The sequence below is a fragment of the Cydia strobilella genome, chromosome 13 (assembly GCF_947568885.1).
Source record: "Cydia strobilella chromosome 13, ilCydStro3.1, whole genome shotgun sequence".
Classification (NCBI taxonomy): Eukaryota; Metazoa; Arthropoda; class Insecta; order Lepidoptera; family Tortricidae; genus Cydia; species Cydia strobilella.
This window is the reverse complement of record NC_086053.1, coordinates 17,399,473-17,420,151: the sequence shown is the minus strand read 5'-3', so window position 1 is coordinate 17,420,151 and position 20,679 is coordinate 17,399,473. Positions and strand designations below refer to the sequence as shown.

Here is a 20,679-nt window from a genome sequence, read left to right as displayed (position 1 = left end):
TTAATTAAGGCACTACACACTATTACTACACAAATATTTGCTCATTTATCTACTTTCGAATATTCGTTTGCGCTAAATTAATAGAAAAACTTTGTTTCATACAGAAATCATACATAAATCAACGTAATTTTTTCATCAATTTTACGTATGTGTGTGTCACAAATGTCGTGTACAAATACGTTGCGTGCGGCGTTGCCACTCTATGACGTTGGCGACGTTGCCTGGCCGACCTGGCAAAATTTGCAGTGCCGTCCATGAAGTTATACCCTAAACAGGAGCGAACTGTCACTTTTTTTGCCATACTAAATTGAACCTTATCACCGAGCCAGAAAGGTGTTCGTACCAGACTAGAGAAAACGGTCCACATGAGATAGCAAAAGTGGGTCGCGGTGTCCCACTCGCACATGTTGCCAATGTTAAAAAAATACCATTTTGGTAGTATTTATATCAATAACTACTAAAATTAAATACCTTCTTATATTATTTAAGTGCTATATTCAGAGTGCGGTTCTGATATCTTTTACGTAATTTGTAAATAGTTATAATGTCAATATTATTAACTGATTTAACCAAGCATGTGCACAACAAAAAATACATTAATTTTAATATGGTAGACATTGTAGTAACTTTGAATATTAATTGGTACGAGTATCCCCAACTTGATAAAGAAATTTTCAAAATACATGAATGGCGGCGCTCAAGATTTAATTGCGAAATAAAGTATAAAATGGGTAAAAGATGTTGTGTGAAAGGTTGCAGAAGTGAAAGTTTTGTTGATTGTGGTATATCTTTTCACAGGTAAACCTCAACTATTAAAGTTTACGATAAAAATACAAGAAAACATTGTCAAACTCATTAGGGTGACTATGATGTCGGCACGATGTGAATCGGCCTTACAGAGTTCTTATTACCTACGTACTTACTTAATGTAAAAATAAGTTTACCTAAATAAGTATATCTTTATTTCGGCATGTTTAATTATTTGGTTGATAGATAGATAGATAAATGATTTATTTGTGCACGTAATGAGAGCTATATAATTGCCAAAATTTAAATCCAAAATCCTTAAATATTACAGACATATTTATACATATTCTATATAGGTTGAACACACATTTCCGTCAGTACACAAAGGCGGCAAATTAAAAAAAAAATGGTGCAATTAACTACGATGACGCTTAAAGAATAGCTGAAGTGTGCAAAAGAGAAGCCATTACATATATGAACATACCATGAGTGCGAAAGAGGCAGACTACAAATAAAAAAAACGTGACCATTTTTAGGGTTCCGTACCCAAAGGGTAAAAACGGGACCCTATCACTAAGACTCCGCTGTCCGTCTGTCTGTCATCAGTAACAGCTTTTATAACGACAAAATTAAGTAAGGTTTTGTGAAGCGTTTTACAGAGGAGAAAAAAACTATATCCATTCTCTCTGACTTCCTATGCATGAATGAAAAAAGATCTTGGCCAAATTATACATTCCAACTTATCCTAATATCCCACATACATATGACTTATGGTCACCCTAATTAGAAAGAGATGCAACCGCCCACTTTGACTTCGCATGTGGACACACTTTTTGGCCCGTGTACTCCATCCGGTTTATTAAAATCTAAATCCGTGGTGCCGTCATGTTTAGTGCATTTTTTGTTGACAGTGTTGACACTGACACATAGGGTCATGTTTATTGTGAGTTATCAATTTGTTTGTATAAATTGAAAATGATAGCAACGTCTAAATCAAGTTACAAAAATCATCGGTGTTCTGGTCCGCGAAAATCCAGGAAAATTCAGACTCAATTGAAGCGGAATTCATGATGGTGAAGTTTCGTAAGGTAGTTTCACTCCTTCATTGTACATTGTAATTTTCTCGTGCCGATCTTTTTAGAAAATAATTCTCACTTCTTCCGTAATGGTAGGATAATAAGCAGTGAACAATACCTATATAATGTAATTATTACTGTTTTGGTTGCCGAATAGTCAATGTGTCACTAACTCTAGGTTTTTTTTAGGTATTGTGCAAAATGAAGAGGCATTCTTGGAAATAAAATGATTTTGTGCTATCATGATATTATTTTTCTTTCAGGTGCAGGGACAACTACGGATAACAAATATGAAAAAAATGTTATTTCATTTGTTGTGTGAATCCATCTACACCAACAAGACATCCACTGCTGGACATAGGCCTCCCCAGGGATCTCCACAACGACCGGTCTTGCAAGACCGGCCAAAATATCAAGAAATAAATAATATAAATAAGCATGATAAATATCCGCCATGCAATGTTGTTACTCACTGTACTTGAATCCAAAAAAAATAAAAATATAAAAAGTTTTAATTTTATTTTACAATTACTACTTTATTATTAGTCATTACGATACAAGTGGGAAAAGTAGGAAATTGGCAACGAGTGGCGATAAATTAAAACACGACTTTTATTTTACAATTACTACTTTATTATTATACCTAGGACATTTGGTGAACGCTGACCTTAAGGATGATGCCGATATTGAGCGCGAGCGCAGAGCGTTGTCCGTCAGAGCGAATATGATAGCCCGCAGGTTTGCTCAGTGCTCTAAGGAAGTCAAAATCTGTTTGTTCAGAGCCTACTGTACTAGTTTCTACACAAGCAGCCTGTGGGCGGACTATACGTATAAACGGTACAACGCTCTGCGCGTTCAATATAACAACGCGTACAGGGTGCTGATGGGGCTGCCCAGATTCTGTAGCGCGTCAGGGATGTTCGCGGAAGCGCGGGTAGACTGCTTCTACACCACGATGCGCAAACGAGCCACATCCCTGGTGCGCAGAGTACGGGCCAGCTCCAACAGCATCCTGACCATGATTGCGGACAGGGTTGATAGCCTGTATATAAATAACTGCTGCATGATTCATGTGCGCAGGAATGGGTAGGTGGGCAGATTTTCTTTAAAGTGGTTTTTGAGAAAATCTGCTTACTTATTTATTTTAGAAACTAGAATTTTATATAGTTAGCTAGTCAGTAAATAATTATGTATATACTAACATTAGCCTTAAGATAAAACTGTCACTAACACAAATTGATCCAAGTTGGTCCTTAATAAATGAATTTATTATTTATTATTATTATTAGTCATTACGATACAAGTGGGAAAAGTAGGAAATTGGCAACGAGTGGCGATAAATTAAAACACGACCGAAGGAAGTGTTTTAATCGACACGCGTTGCGAATTACCTTTTCGCATGTGTATTGTACAACGTTTTACAGTACATAATTATGGCCCTTTACTTTCAACCTAATCGACAAACGACAATGTCCTTTTAGTTCAAAACGTCACATATTTTTATAAAACGTTAATAAACTAATTTATTAACAATACTGAATATCTGGGAGACCGAGCTTTGCTCGGAAAACATAAGTAAAAACTCAAAAATGCTCGTTTTCCCAGAGATAAGACCTAGCTAGATCGAACCCCTTACAGCAAATTTCATCGAAATCGTTAGAGCCGTTTCCGATATCACTGAAATATATTTCGGTTATATCGGAATCGGACAAGAATTCGAAGAAGAAAAGGTATAAGAAAGATAAGATAACACAAAAAGGACAAAAAAAGTACCTCTGTCGTACCAGTCTCGAACCCGAATCCTCTTGCACGTATTTCCACGAACATACCGCAACGCCATTGCAGCATACTTAGATACTTACACTGCATGAAATTGTCTACTACAAGCATCACAGAAACACTGTTTGCATGTGTGAGTAATAGTAGGAAATAGCATGACAGAAACACTCTGTCGACATTAAAGGTGGTTTTTGCACAATGAAGTATTCAATGATTATTATAATAGTTCAATATTTATGTAAAGAGTGCGCTAAATATACTTTTAAGTATACAGATACCAACACTATTCCACAAAAAAATAAAACCTCAAAATTTGCGAAAGTGACGCCATCTAGCGGGGTTTAAGCTTTGGGTTACCTAGTCGAACCACCTTAAAATAAACATGAGCAACTTAGCTAATAGCTACAAATTGATTTTTTATAGACCTATAGTTTCCTAATTCACATATCGAGGTAAAATTAAAAAGTAATGATAAATAGTGCAAACTTGTAGTACCTAGTAGTTGTAAATAATCAAAACAATAGTATACCTACTAATAACAATAGTATATAAATGTATAAAAAAAACCCGTAGGGGTCGGATCAAAAACTAAGTAATTAAGTCCGACTCACGCTTGAAAGATCTATTTTGTGTATTTTTTTAAAAAATTTTGGCCCAGTAGTTTCGGAGATAGTGGGGGGAATGGTAATTTTTTGCCTAATATTCTCTTGAACTTCTAAACTGTTTGTCCTAAAATTATATAAAAAATATATTTGAGATTCTCACAATGAGTTCTTTCATTTGATATGTAACACGATATAATTTGACAAACTTTATTTCTTAATTTTCTCATTTACCCCCCAAAAGTGGCCCCCATGTTTAAAATTAATTTGTTTACGTTACATGTCCATCTTTGAGTCACAAACTTACATATGTGTACCAAATTTCAACTTACTTGGTCCAGTAGTTTCGAAGAAAATAGGCTGTGACAGACGGACAGACAGATAGACAGACAGACAGACGCACGAGTGATCCTATAAGGGTTCCTTTTTTCCCTTTGAGGTACGGAACCCTAAAAAAAGAGAAAAGACTTATACTTATACTTCTTTACTTACTTAGACTTAAATTACTGAAATTACAAGTACTTACTATCGGGTTGCTTGCAACATTTCACCCTTATTTTAATAAAGAATATACAGTTCTTTTAAACAAGCCTAATGAACAAATCTGCGTCCATACATTTTTCATTGTACTGCCTACACGCGCGCCCAATATACGAATGCGGTACGTGTTGTTCTGCTGTTAGGAATGCTAAATAATGTCTTACTGCGACAACTACGTTCATTCCTACGGGGGACACGAAAGCAAATTTTATGTAAAAAGTCGGGGGCATCTACAACATTATTAATAATTTTGAATAAAAATGCTAAATTTGTACAGGACTGTCTAAGTGAAAGTGGCTGGATATTATGATGTGTAGCCGAGGAAGTGTAATTTTCATAGTTACGACCCACTCCAAATTCCAGTGCTTTAACGAACTTTTGTGATGAGATGAATAATTGTGATAATTGTGATGATTTAAATTTAAGAGGGCGATGAGTCACGTTTCTACGTTGAACAAACGTTAGCGCCAACTAACTCGACCACCGTGCAGCGGTGATGATGTTACAAGTGTTACAACTGTCCCCCCTATGTCCATGCAGTCGACCCGACAAGTGTGGCACTGACATGTAGTGCGCGGTCTACCGCGGTCCGCGGGGTCTAGCCACTGCCGCAGTGGTATTTTAACACCAGATTGTATTGATGTGTTGTCTGAATAAATGATTTCTATTCTATTCTATTTTATACCATCACGACGTGGGGCAAGCTTAGAGCTACGCTAGACCAGATTTACTCAATAAGTACGTGAGTAACGACCAACACCAAATCGCCAGGTTTGTAATCAGGACATGGTTGTCGTTTCTGATCCACATACTCCTTTCTCTTCTCTTCTTGTACTTCTCGAGCTCTGGCTAAGGTATCAGCCCTCAAAAATAAATGGGGCTTCAGCTCTTTAACGAAATTATCATTCCTCACTATCTCTCTCTCTCTCATTTATATAATATTACATTATTAGCTTACCTCTTCTACTTCCTCCTTTCCGAACAGCTTGACAAGCGTCGCCCGCAACTCCGGCTGCCAAATATAAAAACAAATTAAAAAGTCTCATCCCTTATAAGAAAGCATATTATATGTAACTTTAATCACTATTTAAATTCGGTAGTGCCTAAACCCGTTCCAAAGTTGACATCCCTAATGACGGTTTGAGAACTCACAGTAAAATTTATGTTGTAGCTTTTTTGGCCGCGACTGATTGGTCGATTACTAAGTGTGGCAAAACGTACAGTCTAGAATGCAGTTTACAAATATATAAACGGTCGTTATATAAATAGTACTGACCGGTATCGGCTGCCGCTCGTCCGGGAACTCGGCGTTGATGCTGCGCACGATAAGGTTGTCCTCGTTCACCTCCCTGCAACACCAAACTTACTTACATTACCTACTCTGTGGAGTGCAACAAACGGAGTGCTGTCGCTCAGCGAAGCGAATCGGGTATCTATCCGTTACTGCGCAATTCAAGGGCTCATAGTGCACAATAGCATATTTCTGACATTCACACAGGAGAGGATAAAATTTTAAACTACAGTCGGTAGCCTACGCTCAATCGAGCTCAACACAAAAATAGGGAGCGTCAATCAAACACACCGTACTGACCGCAGATACATGCGTGTCGGTCGGATGTGCGCAGGGCGCAGGGGCGCAGGGAGCCGACAGTGCGAGAAGGGCACCGCATGTACCTATACATGTACACACCATATATCGGCATGCTGGTCGGTCAGCACCCTCAGCAGGAAGGCGGCCTCGGTGTGCGGGCGCCTGGTGTGCGGCACGAGCAGGTACTCGCCCGCGGGCAGCGTGAAGAAGGTGGCGACCTCGCGCGCGCGCGACCAGTGCGTCACGTCCAGCGCGCGCAGCCCCGCCACCACCAGCGGCGCCGGAGCGGTGCCTCCTGAAACGTACCGAATGTTTTCAAAACTAAACCAGGTACTTAGCTGTAATAATAAAACCATTCTAGTTATAAAATAATCATTTCTAAGTAATAAGGTTGGCAACTGTCGAAGGTTTGCATAGATGGCGCCGTCGTGGCTTGCCCCTTTTTTCTATGAGATTTGGCTTAAAGGGCTGGCATCCGGGGCATAAAATTCCTTTAAAAAAATTGACACAATTCTAGGGATTGACAGGGCGAGCTATGCTGGCGCCATCTGCTAAATATTTCGACCGGCCAACAACCCCATTCCTATTATCGCGACTGATTGTCAGAAAGTTTGTGTACTTTGATAACTTGCACCTTATGCGATATTGTAGGGTAACGTTTTTAAAATAAATAAAAATCGACAAAATTCGATCAAAATTGACCCTTGGCGCGCATGATCTTTCCCGTTCTTTCTTGCGAAATGTGACAGAGACAGCGGCAATCCGATGGAACGGCCTTAAATGAAAACTTGCCCAGGATGGCAAGAGGAGGGGGGACTTGACTAAGAAGTCATCGGAATTTGAGGTCAGTTCTTCCCTTAATTCCCCACATAACGATGCCATAACTCGGGCAGGTATGTACATAAGAATAATATTTACCTGAAGGGAGCTCGTATAGAGCGAACCCGACCGCCTTTAATCTTGTCCGTCCGCGTGGGCAGTATTGTTGTAACACGGACACTACGACGTGGCACTTGCCGGCGCCCGCGCAGCCCGGGATCGATACGTGGAACTGCGGGTTCGTGCCTGTCGTCTCTGGAAATGTATAACTTGATGTCGATTAGTGTGTTACATTACAATCAGTAGAATGAGGAGCATAACATTGTCGGAGGTTGTTAATCTTTTCAAAATACACTTCAACAGATGAGCATTTAGGAAATCTTGCTTCGCTTCTGAAAGAATGAAAGAAAATACATTTATTTCTGGTCCTTTTCTGATTTAACCGAGCAGTGCTGAACTCAGCGCCGATGAGAAACAGGGCACTTTAATTTGGTCCAGAGTAATCATATTGCATATCAACCGTTGTTCTGTCTCCTATTTTACTTCCTTATAACCCGGCTGATACTCAATACAAGGTTAGCTTACCTGTAGCCTCAGGTGGTCCGCCCGCGCCGGCGTTGACGCTCCTCCTCCACCTCATCCTGGCTAGGATAGCTCGTCATGGGGTGCTACGGACAGGAAACCTCCTAGAGTGCCGAGTCCCATCTCATTCCTCTTGATCATGTGATCCGGGCATACCGTGGAGGGTTTGGTCAGTATTTGGCCCCTATTGGCCACGAGTCCGACATATCCGTCCTAGTTCCCCGGCTAGGCGGAATGCCTAAATGCATTACTCCACGTAAAAAAAAGGATAGCTCGCCATAATCTCCTGGCGTAGAGGCTCCCTCATCCAATGATCAGGTCCAACGTAGACCAGCTCCAAACAAGACAAGCTCACCTGTAGCCTCAGGAGGTCCGCCCGCGTTGAAGCCCCTCCTCCACCTACGCCTGGCCAGCACAGCCCTCCAAGGCCTCCTGGCGTGGAGTGCTGGCTCCCTCATCCAATCATCAGGGCCAACATGAACCAGCTCCAAACGCGCGAACACGCAAGCGAAGTCGGAGAAGGACATCCTGAAATACACATAAACACAGTTGCATAAACAGACAGGTGTCATGTCATATACAAAATTTAAAACGAAAGTTCTCACGCTTTTTTTAAAATTTACAATTTAAGCTCTTTCAAATGATACTTTACTTGATCAAGTAACTACTGGTTAGTCCCGAAAAATCGGTTTTCTGATCTATCTCGTCGAGCAATGAGGACAAGTATTAAAGGTGCATTCACGCCAGCACGCCACACCCACCCACAGCTAACTTGTGTGGAGCAACACTGTGTAACATTATAGGGTAACATTAGGTAACTGAGGTACCATCGCCCACACTGTTAACTGTACAATACAAACGTAGTTCCGCTCTCATACTAAAACGACTAGCTAGATTGCTCTGAAACTTTGTACTTACAATAGGATAAGACAATAGGATAAGGTATATCTATATCTATGTCTGTAAATTAGTTTATGTAGCTTAAGATACCATAGTTAAAAAAATACAGCGAATATAAGTTTTTCATACAAAACTTATTTTTGCTCTATTTCGTTTGTTTTATAAACTGGAGCTATATAAAAAAAATTCAGACCTAGATATACCTCATGTCATTGTATGTGCAAAGTATCATTACAATCCAACACGTAGTTCTAAAATGAGAGCGGAACTACGTTTGTATGGGAAGGTGCAATTAAATTCGGCCGAGCTTGCCGGGGACTCTTAACTTACAGGAAGAAGAGGTTTTTTATTCACAAAAGTGTATGACCCATATTCTAATAGTAGTAGAACAGCTAGTCCAGTAACAAACGAACTACGAGGCTCTCTCCGGACTCCGGATCGAGAGCGTGGGAACCCGCGCTTGCGCAAGTACCGCCGCCGCCGCCGGCGCCGGCGCTCCCATTTACTAACTACTACAAGTTACTATACTAGTTTACTATTACAGGTACTGTTGAGTCAGGCTCTCAAGCGAATTATATGCGCCGAACATCGCTATATTAAAGTTTCCATGTAGCTAGTCTTATGCCTTTGGGTTTTTATTTATGCTTGCTTGCAAGCAAAATACACATTGTACCTGAATACTTTTAACACCTTTTGTTACTGTATTTTTGCAAATAAATAAATGATTGATTGATTGATTGGGAAACGGTCGAAGAGATAGTTAAGAACCGGTGCCGGTGACAACTTAGTATGCTGTTGGGCTTGGTATTGGGTCATTTGGAACCCCAAAACTGCCGGGAGACATCGACGCAGGCCATTTACTTTAGCGTAATAAAATAACCCTTACAAAATAACTTCCGCCTCGTTGCAAAACAATACACATGCGAGGTATCAAATGAAAGCAGATTTAGTTAATACACTACTACAAACAAAATATACTAATATAGTTGGGTTTACATGAATGGTTTAGTTTAACAAAAGATTTGAAGTTAAAGCCATCTACTAGATTAGTTTTGCGCCAAAACGTATTGAATTTAAATCGACTCATGGTTGACCTCAGTCTTAATAACTTGACCTAGGGACCTAGACATCGGCAATAAAGTAATAACAAGGTCAAAGAAGTAGGTAGTTCCGTAGCCTAGTTTTGGTACAGCCTAGCAGGTTAGCCAATCCTATTGCGTTTGTTAAAAAATACAACCTTCTGTTTTTTTAAGCTGAAGTTAAATGACTTACCTATGTATTTAGGACCTAAATATAGAGCCTTTATATACTTTCAATCAATTGCAAGTACTTAAGAGACCGACTCTAGAACTAGTCGATCGGATCTATCTACATATATCTACTTACCTACTGTATTTCCCATCAAGATTATTTACTATATCACAGTAAGAAAAGAAATTTATTGATAAAATCGTTATAGTTAACATTTAAAACCTGTATATCTAACCACGGAATACAATAACCTTATTAAAAGTATTTCGCCTATTTATCCATTGCCCATGACATGTGTAAACAGTGGTATTGTCGTGTGTTCGCAGTTCGCACGGCCCGACCCGGCCGGCTGACCCAGTGCGTCGGTCGCTCACCTCGCGCACCGCGCATGCGCGGCCGCGGCGCATGGGCATGCGCATGCGACAACAACAATAAACAACCTGTTTGCTGCGCCCGCGCCGCGCCGGCACGGCAGGTAGTTGTCACTTGTCAACAAGAGATCAGCAGGTTTGGTTTAAGTATGTCTGCATGGTACGGAGACGAAGGTCAGTTATTTAACATACTTTGACGTCGCGGCACATGCTACACACACACACATGCTATATCTATACACATCGGAACCGTATAGCGACGCAGGCAGGTAAGCGCGACAGACAGCGAAAACAGCTAATAGAAATTATTTAAATTAGATGATAAATGATAGATTAATCAATTCACAATATGTATGTGAATTGTTAGACCCAAATAATATTTTGAAGCCTAAAATTCTGATAACATTTTAAACTTTTTGAAAAAACGTTTTGAAACGTCGAAAATAAAGGTAACAAATTAAAATCGTTATCTAAGAGCCGATTAAATGTATGATTGAATATGCCTAGATTCTTATTTGAAAAGGTATGTATAAGTATGTATATGTATCATGCGTTCCAAGACATCAAATTAGACTTCAAGCCTTACGAGTCCACGAAAAAATGTAATAATGTAACTAACCGTACTCTAAACCGATCATCGATGGACCTTACTCCCTTGCAACAAGGTATACAAACCGTCAGCAACTGCGCGGACGACGGTTCGTACACTAATGACGCTGTTCTGTCCTGAGTGCCTTCGTAAATTATCATCATTAGGTACTCGGATACGGATAAATGATATTATATCGAGATAAGACGCGGTAACGGGAGTGCCTTTCTCAGTCGTGTTTATTTTTATTTTTACTAATATTTACGTGATTCAAGAACTGTGAAAGGAGTTACCGGAGTCTTCAGTTTAATACAGAGCTTTATCACGAAATTAGAAAGAATAGGCAAGAAGTTTGGTTTTTTTATGTGATAGCAGACGTGCAGACGAGCCGCCTGATGGGAAGTGGTCTTGTCGCCCATGGACATAAGCAAACATCATAGGAGCCACTTAAATGTTGCTGACCCTTGAGAACTCGCCGGGGTAGAAAGCTCACGCTTCTTGCTCATCTCTATCTCTCACTACGCAGGCAGGCCTAGTCACTCTACATACATAAGCCCCTACATGTACGTAACACACACAGAAGGTTCCTACTTACCAGAACTCATCAGGTTGCAAAGCTCTTGCATCCAACGTGTCTCTATCCACATCCGTCAACGCCCGCTACTCCGCGCTCCCCCTCTCCCCTCGCCTACTGTCACCACGTACATAATGCCAAATAGCACGTAAGGTTTATCTGTTAGTGCTGTCTGATTGATATAAATAAATAAACAATAAACAATAAATCTCACCAGAACTCATCAGGATGTAGCGCTCTCGCATCCAACGCGTCTCTGTCCACAACCGTTAGCGCCCTCCACTCCGCGCTCCCCCTCGCCCACGCGCCGCGCCACGCCCCGCGCCCGCGCACGCGCACCAGCGCCGCGCCGCCGCGCACGCGCGCCAGCCCCGTCACCACGTACGCCTGCCCCGACGCGAGTCCAGAACGTCGGCGCCATGTTGACTCCTTTTCCTGGAGATATAAACATATGTGTAAATAGTACATAGAGTTAAAGTCTGATGATAGCCACCGAGGTAGAGCAGTCAGCTATGTATGCTCACGCTAGGAGTAGCGACGATGATGGTGGAGCGCGGCGCCGCCGAGTGCAGCACTTGCAACGTCAGCGGCTGCGGCTGCCGTTGCAGGGAGAAGGATTGCACTATCCCCCCGGTCAGTTCTTGTAGAGCTCGCGCGGTGCCCTCGCCCGCCGCCGCCGCGCCCGCTGCGCGCATCGCCGCGTACGACCCGTAGAGCCTGCCATACAAAAACAACGGTTTTTGATTCGATCTCTGGCTATTTCTGGACACGTTCTATTATGAAATATGAAGGCCGCAAAGGACTTCGTAAATCATAAATAGGTATGTACTCTTTTCAGTCTACTGATGAATAAATTAAGCTTAGCTTTTTGTTTTTAGAAATTATTCTTTCAAGAGATGGGCCTGCTAAAAATTCATTCAAAATCTAAAAATTTTGATAACTAGTATAGTATAAAGAGAAACTATTCACTTGGCGTAGGCCTTCTCTAGCAGAGGCAGCGTGAAGTCGCCTTGCCGCGCGGTGGAGGACAGCAGGCGCGGCACGACGCCGCCGCCGCCGCCGCCGCCGCGGCACGGCAGCCGGTCGTCCACCGCCACCTCGCGCCACGTGCCGAACACCCAGAAGCGGAACCTACGAGTACAAACACATTAGTCAATCAAAACATGTTACAAACATACCTACTGGAGCCCCCGGTGACTTTGAACAAAACAAACGACATCAGAAGTTTTGGGGCTGAAACTTTAAATAAATCTGGTCAATTAACATATTAGAGTCTACATTCTTCTTCTTCTTCTTTGTCCTGGCTATTATCCCAGTTTATTTGGGGTCAGCCCTCCTAGTAATCCTGCGCCACATCGCACGATCGTGGGTTGTCTCCTCTGTTGTACTGCTTTCCTTTATATCGTTTTTTAGGGTTTGCATCCAGGTGATTGGTGGTCGTCCTCGCCCTCTTTTTCCATATATAGAGATATTAGAGTCTACATTAACTTTGTTAAAGTTTGTACGGTCACTACCGACCGTACCTACCTACCGTTTTTTGTGGCAGTCATTCTTTAACGGAATCACAGTCGGTTTCCAAAAAAAGATGTGATTATGGATAATATATAGTGTGTCGATCTTATTTATATCTTTAGCTACATATGTATAGCAAACTATGGTCAGGTGTATCGCATGACAATCGAATACTGTGCTTTTGGTATCCATGTTAATGGAATAAATAAAAAAAATTGTTATGTTGAAGCGGTATTTAGTCCACTCCACTATAATCGTTTTAGTCATAGTCATAATTTTTATTCCATTCCATTGTTCCATTGTTTGTCCATGATTCCATTGCAAGTCCGCATTTACGAATAACTCAAATACCTAATTAAAAAGTTTAATTGTTTCTAGAAAAGGCACCAATAACATACATAATATTTTGACTTCTTGTGATTCTGGTTCTGATTTTAAAACTAAGTAGACTATACATTGCAGTAAAATTAAACGTATGTGGGCAACATGACAACTAGCTGCGCGCGCCGTCCGCGTCCTCATCATAACGGCGCGAACGTTCGTGTCCCCATACTCCCCATTAGGATTCACGGGACGACCCGCCGAGTTATGATCGTATGCGCATGTGCATGTCCCACCGTTAACACAACTATTAGCTGACCGATCCTAAACCGTATTGCAACGAGACACAGTCCATCAAAGGTCTGTGTATTGCAGCCACTGCCGCTTTAAGACAATAAGCCGTATGTCCCTGTCAGTCCAATGAAGATGCGCCTTTAGGTTGGTAGACAACATGAGACTTAGTGAATATGTATCGAGTCGAGGCACGTCCTTGTGGACTATTTCGGCAACGTCGCGAAATAGGCTACCATCCCTAAATGCCTATATGCATATTAATTAGTTGCCTACTTATTATATTTCATTGATACTATTGCCCGGATTCTTATGATTATGCAATTAAATTAAATCAAGTTATTTGGCTTGGCTACTAGCTGTGTACGTAGCGTTTAGACTCTCAACTTTAGAGTAAGAGACCAACTATGTAAGTCACTTTTAGTGTAGGTACCTAAATTATCTAATTATCAAACGATACGTATGTGTTACCTACACATACGTATAGTTTGATAATTAGATAATTATTAAAACAGTATCATATAGAGGCGCCGGCCACCGGGCTAGCTAATGAGGAAGAATCACGGGTATAATTAATAATAATTACCCTGATACGAGCCACGTTAAGGTTACGTTCGTGTTCAGCCTGCAGCGGCGTAACTGCTACATTGCTGTGCAGCGTTACTGCCGATCTCATTGCTGAAGAACATCTCAATTATCCAGGAAACCGACATTGATTTTGATATTTTAAAGGTAACATTTTCAGGACATTGACATTTAATTTTACGTTTCCTGAAGTAATTGAAAGCCCTCCTATCCTAGTCGGCAGTGACCCTGCCTACGAAACAGGAGGTCCCGGGTTCGAATCCCTGTATGGGCTTATTTGTGTGTGTTGCATCAACTGCCGCAACACATTGCAAACCGCATGCGATCATCGGTGACATTCGTAGATGCCACTATATAAAGAAACGACTAACGATTTCGATGAAATTTGCGATATGGGGGTTTCGGGGGCGAAAAATCGATCTACTAGAGCGTATCTCTGGGAAAACGCGCATTTTTGTATTTTTATGTTTTCCGAGCATAGCCCGGACTTTCAGGTACTAATATACAAAACGTAACGGCACTAGTGGCAAGGCAAATGTCACAAGTCAACGCGAAGCCGGCATTGTAGTCAGCAGGGCGCGGTGTGTGAAGGTCACGGATTGGATTGTCGTGTTCCATCGGTGAAAGATAAAGTGCCCCAGGCAATTTCGATATCTATGCCTAAAAGAACTATCAAATAAATGTGGCACAAATCAGTGTGCGCGCCCACTGTGTAGGTAAAAACCCGTTTGACCTACTGCAGCATTATTATTGCGGTGCCTTTATTTCTTTATTAAAAATTTTTGCACAGTATAAAACTGTTCAAATAGCGGACTTAATACCTTAAAGCATTCTCTATCAGTCAACAATTGAGTCTTTAATGCACCTGCAATGGGTATGTGCAATTGGGCACCATCCTCCGCCTATAGTTAACTGACATCACATCATACACTTTGTTTCAAGAAGATACCTACGGTTTATGAGTGTTCATTTAAGTGTTGCTATATCAGTAGTAAGATAATCTGATGACAGTTTTCTATAATCTTACAATTGTTTCAATTCAGGGGGAAGTTCCCAATACCACCTACACTGTCTGGTTTCATCGCCAGAGCCATATTTACAAATTGTGAATCTTTTGGTAGGTATATACATAAGTATGTTATGACATACGTGAAGGCGCCCCTGTAGTGGTCCCTGAAGCTCTGCGGCGGCGCCACGCGCGCCAGCAGGCGCGGGGTGGGCGCCAGCGCGGCCGCCGCGGCGCAGAGGGCGCCGCTGCCCAGGGCGCCCACCTCCACCTCCCACGCCGCGTCCTCCGCCTCCGCGCCCAGGAACAGCGGGGCTGAGCTCAGCTCCTGTAACAACATCAACAACATGCAACATCAAAAAAGCGTAAGATTTTGCCGTCACAGTCATACTAGTGCGATAGATGCATAAATAATGGCGTCACAAAGAGAACAAAACAAAACAGAACAGAACAGAAGCGCAGAGCAGAGTAGAGCAGACCAGAGCAGAGCAGAGCAGAATAACACAACAGAGCAAGAGCATGAGCATGAACACACCACCAGCCTTTCTGAACTTCGTTCCAACCGAGTGTTTCACGACACACCGCTTTTTGTACAGTTTGACAGTTTTGGAGCCATCATGCATTTTGACTAAAATCATATTCATTATATATTGTCTTCGGTTACCGCGATAGTTAGATATAGATAGTTACTCATGAAAGAAAACTATTAAAACGGATTATATCGCGTATATTGAATTTATTTTTGAACGCTGTAAAGGGTGCAAAACGTCGGATGTATTATAAATTCAATATACGCGATATAATCCGTTTTAATAGTTTTATTCATCATATTCATTAATTCGTTTAAGCCAGCCGAAGTGACGCGCATACAGAATCATTCCCACGAACGTTTATGTTATGCATTTACTATGCATTCTATGCAATGAGGTCTGGACGTGACGTTAGAAGCAAATACTTCAGATTGACGTCGTCCGGCTGCGGCGCTTTAACTGTAATGCAATTCGGTGCATACATAAACGATGCCTTATTAAGTTATCTGTGATCAGCAAAGTGAGGCACGGTATAGTGAGACATAAAATAGTAGAAATTAAATAAAATGGAACTAAAAAAAACCATACTAAATTGTTGCCACTTGCCGATCCTATATTGGGTTACCCTCCTCCAATAGAGGGGGGGACTTCAATCTTGTCAGGCAGAGGTGTAGGGATTGTAGGGTTAGGGCCGGTGTAGCTTTATTTGACGTTCATAAAGCGCATTGTAATATGCCTGCTTGAAAAATAAACTATCTTTATTCGCAATGCATTTCCTAGCTAATAGTTAATAGCGGAAGGAGGCTGCCGGAGACGCACGTCTCGTCTGAGCGCGCAAATTGCGCGATTATCGGCGCCGGCGCAGCGCGACCGCGCATCCCCCCTCCAATCCCTGCTCCCTGCCCCGCTGCCCTCTGGCGCCGCTCCGGCTGTCACTGCGCACGCATCTTCCACAACCGGTTCAAGCGAATAAAACAAGAGCGGCATTTGATCGGTACTGTGGTACCGGTACCGGTACCGCCGTACATTTCATCTCACGTTTACTCGCAGTACTTATATATTTTACTCGTAGGCGCGAGCTACATGTAGATGCGCCAGGTTCAAATACAAAAAAAACAGCCAAGTGCGAGTAGGATTCGCGCACGAAGGGTTCCGTACCATTACGCAAAAAAATCACGTTTGTTGTTATGGGAGAAAAACTCATTGGTCCATCACAGCGTACATAATTGAATCTACACACTTTTTCAGCAACCATCAGGCACGGTCACGCAGCCATCTTTTTCTGCAGACACCCGTTGGCATCGAATTAGCTTAGAGTCTCCACGCTGTTCCCGTACGGGACTAAGAACGTTACATTTTTTCCGTAAGATTTATTTCCGATAATTAGTTACAGTGATAGAGTAGATACGACACGCTAAGTTTCCATGCCAAATATTTACATATAGTGCTCCTACGTATCCCGTATGCATTGTCAATTTGTCACTGCCAAACTTGATGGCTAAAAATTAAATGAAAAGACGACATAGATGGTACGGATGGATACGTAATACTATAATAATATAGCCTCCCCTTTATTACCCACGATTTCGTCCGGAATATTAACCTGCAGCTCCCCCTACTAATACTCAACTCCTATTTCCGATAATTCATTCTTTAGATAAAACATTGTTTGCCTTAGTCCAGAATTAAAACTATATATGCCGACTCTTCGGCCATTTTTACATTCCAATTCAAATTATATTAGTAGGATATCCCGCTCCGAGAAATTAATTGGTCGATCACGGCATGCCAAATTGAATCTACACAGTTTTTCAGTGATCGGGCACGGTCACGCATGCGCCGCAGCGCTGCCCGCCGCCCGCCGCGCCGCGCACGCGACAATGTTGCGCAACCGATGCGCGCACGCACGTCAGCAGGGTTACCATTACCAGGCGGCAGGAACTTTCCTGGCGTATATTGTAGTAGGTACATATGTGTCGCTTAACTTCGACCCTCTTAGGAAATATCTACCCTATTACCTTTTCTCAATACCAAAATCGCAAAATCTGACAGTTGGATTTACCCGAGTTTGAAGTTAAGCGACTCATATCTCATATATGGTAAAAGCATAGATAATTGAGTTCATCGATACAGGAAACCCTACCTGATGTCATTACATTTTGCTTCCTAATACCCGATGTCTGCCAATAATATTAGTGCGAAGAGATAGAAATGCGCTCCGACTGATGCCAAAATGACATCAAATTACAAAGTTCGAATAGGCATCTAGCGTCTAGGTATCACATTCTATTATTGAATAGTATATCTGTGATTGCGAAATTATCGCGGGGTATCATTCAACGGCCTACGTGTAATTATCACTAATAATACAGTTCATTCATGATTCGTTGCGGACGAGGCAGAGGGCAGAGGCGTGATCGTGATGTTATTATTTAGGACACCAAATATCGACGTCAATATTTAAGCGAATCGATACGACCTTCAAGAAAAGAGCGTACTCCCATCTCAAAGGCACCGCACTTACAACCCCTCCGGTGTCATTATCCGGGATCATTAAAAAAATTAAATTATTCCCCTATCCCGGGGTTCTGCAGCGCACTATCACAACTTCTTGAGGTGTCTTATGTCTTTGAATAAAAGAAATTAAATAATAAATAAATCATTTATTCTGGCGAAATGAACCCTATTTTACATTTACTTATTCTGCCAAACTGCAAGACAGATTTTTTTTCAAGCTTCACTTTTCACAAGCTTTTATTTTGTTTCACCTGTCCCGTGTCTGTTGGTGTGTCTGTGTGTCGGGTCTGTAATCGAATCTTGCAAGTAAAATTTGACCCACTTTCCGGTTTCCAAGGAAGCTGAAAATTTGCAAACATGTAAGTCGGGTCGGGTGACAGTGCAATATTATGGTACCATCGAGCTGATCTGATGATGGAGGCAGGTGGCTATAGGAATTCTGTGATTAAACAATGCAACCTAATTGCGTTTGGGGCTTTTAGAATGGTCTCGATGAGTATTAGTTGCCACTGTTCATCCGTAAGGTATATGTGGGTGTCGGTTTAGTGCTTACGTTATCACTTCTGTTCTGTAAACTGTCAGTGGCGACGGCGACGGCGACGGCGACGGGCGCACAAGGATGTTTGCTGAGAAAGCGCACGCGCGGGTCTGTTGGTCTAACCGTGTCCCCGAGCTAACGAGTCGAGGACTCCGCGAACTCGAGCAATAACAACTATCAAATATACATACAATCAACTTTAAGAAACTTAGGGAGCTAACGCACAAGTTTGTATATTGAATGTTTACACGTTTTAATTTAATTAAGGGCAAATTAGAAAATTGGAAATGAAAAGGGTGAACTCGAACCTAAATTGATATACTTAACGTTATTTACCCGTAAATCGCATAAAGAATACTTCGGATTATTGGAGCTCTGAATGCTGGCTCTTTCGTTTCACCAGCACTTTGTTAACTATAGTATTAGTTCCAGTCCAGCGCGAATGTTTCTCGACAAACACTGACTAATAGCTTCTTTTGTTTAACACACACACACAGGACATTGTGATTGCTAAGCTTTTAAGCCCTACGTTTCAACAAGTATATATTCAAATACGATTTCTAAGTTTATGACCCGCTTCTCTTTAGTTTCGCGAAAGTCTTTAAATGACGCTGAGTAGTGTAGTTGGAGTGAAATGTCGCTGAATACACGTTACTTGCATGTATAGACGTCAATGAAATATGATGTGGTTGCGATGGCATATAACCAACAAGCTTGGATCGTTACTCATATATGTGGCATCGTAAACACGGGAAATGACCCAGATTAAATATTTGAAATACTTTATCTCTTCAAATAATAATCTAATTATTCATTTGAGGGCACTTTGAGGACTAGTGGCTATTTAAAAAGATTGTCTAGTTAAAGTTGGCTAGCGTATGAATGAGTTTCGATTCTCATAGTACCTACAACGGCTACAACGAAAGGATGATATTATTATTAATGAATACTCCTTTATCTGAGTTTTGGCAGTTGCATTACATATAAGCCCGGAGTCTTATTAAGCAACACGATGACATCTCTCTTTCTTTAAAAGAGATTCTCTGTTAGCAGTTGTTAAACTTTACCTGTTACCAGCTCTACGAGGTCAATCTCAATCTCAACCAATCAATCTTCAACCAAATGGTCAATCTTGACCAATATTATTAATGACAATTAGAAAAAGGACAGGACCAAAGTGAGATCCTTGTGGAATCCCAGATTTAGGCTCATACCTACGGTTTTGAAGCGTAGCCATGAACCACTACTGATTATTTCCGCCCCCTGAGATAGAATTCAAAATTCAACCCACTTGTTTATATTCCCAGTGACAAACTCTCTCTAGGATGCTATGATTTATTTTGTCAAACGCACTGCTGAAGTCCATATAAATAGTGTAATCGCGTTATTTTAGAAGTTGATGAATGCCTGTCCATATCGCAAGGGAAAACGATCGCTTTCACTTGGCGATTATTCCGCACGGCAGCCGATTGCGTCAACAATATCGTCAATATCAATAATATATGCATCGGTTACAGAACAATAACACTCCCAGCGGCCAACTGGCAGCCTTCCACTAATGTAAACAGTCGAATTGTCAATAACATCCGTCTAATGCCTGCCAAAAAAAAGCTACAGAATAGTGCAACATCCTTAGTTTTGTTAAGGCCACAGATTTGTCGGCAGCATTACGCATGGCAAAAATAAATCTTGAAGAAAAGACGCTAGCCAATGTACCTATTACTTGGTAGTTAGCATGGGCAGCATGGCTTATAATAGAAGCGGCCTGAGCCACGCCAGATTGATAATTTGACACAGACTAAAGCGCGCGGTTGTTCTATACGATAAACGCAGCGTTGAACGCGAATGTAGGAAAAATGACAATACGCTTACCGCTGCGTTTACCGCGTAAAACAATAAAGTGTCATTAGATAGATTATCTAATGTAAAATGTATTTTTTCCTACATTCCGTTGATCG

The 20,679-nt window shown here is 41.5% G+C and overlaps 1 protein-coding gene across 2 annotated transcripts in view; it reads right to left on the bottom strand.

The window, feature by feature from the left end:
• LOC134746862 (calpain-A-like) overlaps nt 1-20,679 on the bottom strand; it is a 47,013-nt gene that overhangs the window by 4,156 nt on the left and 22,178 nt on the right. For both annotated transcript variants that reach the window (XM_063681436.1, XM_063681437.1), the window contains exons 5-13: nt 15,280-15,464; nt 12,391-12,552; nt 11,946-12,138; nt 11,636-11,856; nt 8,092-8,264; nt 7,254-7,409; nt 6,435-6,630; nt 6,021-6,093; nt 5,703-5,756 (exon numbers count right to left, since the gene is read on the bottom strand). In XM_063681436.1, coding sequence (XP_063537506.1) covers nt 5,703-5,756; nt 6,021-6,093; nt 6,435-6,630; nt 7,254-7,409; nt 8,092-8,264; nt 11,636-11,856; nt 11,946-12,138; nt 12,391-12,552; nt 15,280-15,464 — 1,413 coding nt within the window. The remainder of the gene's footprint in view (nt 1-5,702; nt 5,757-6,020; nt 6,094-6,434; nt 6,631-7,253; nt 7,410-8,091; nt 8,265-11,635; nt 11,857-11,945; nt 12,139-12,390; nt 12,553-15,279; nt 15,465-20,679) is intronic.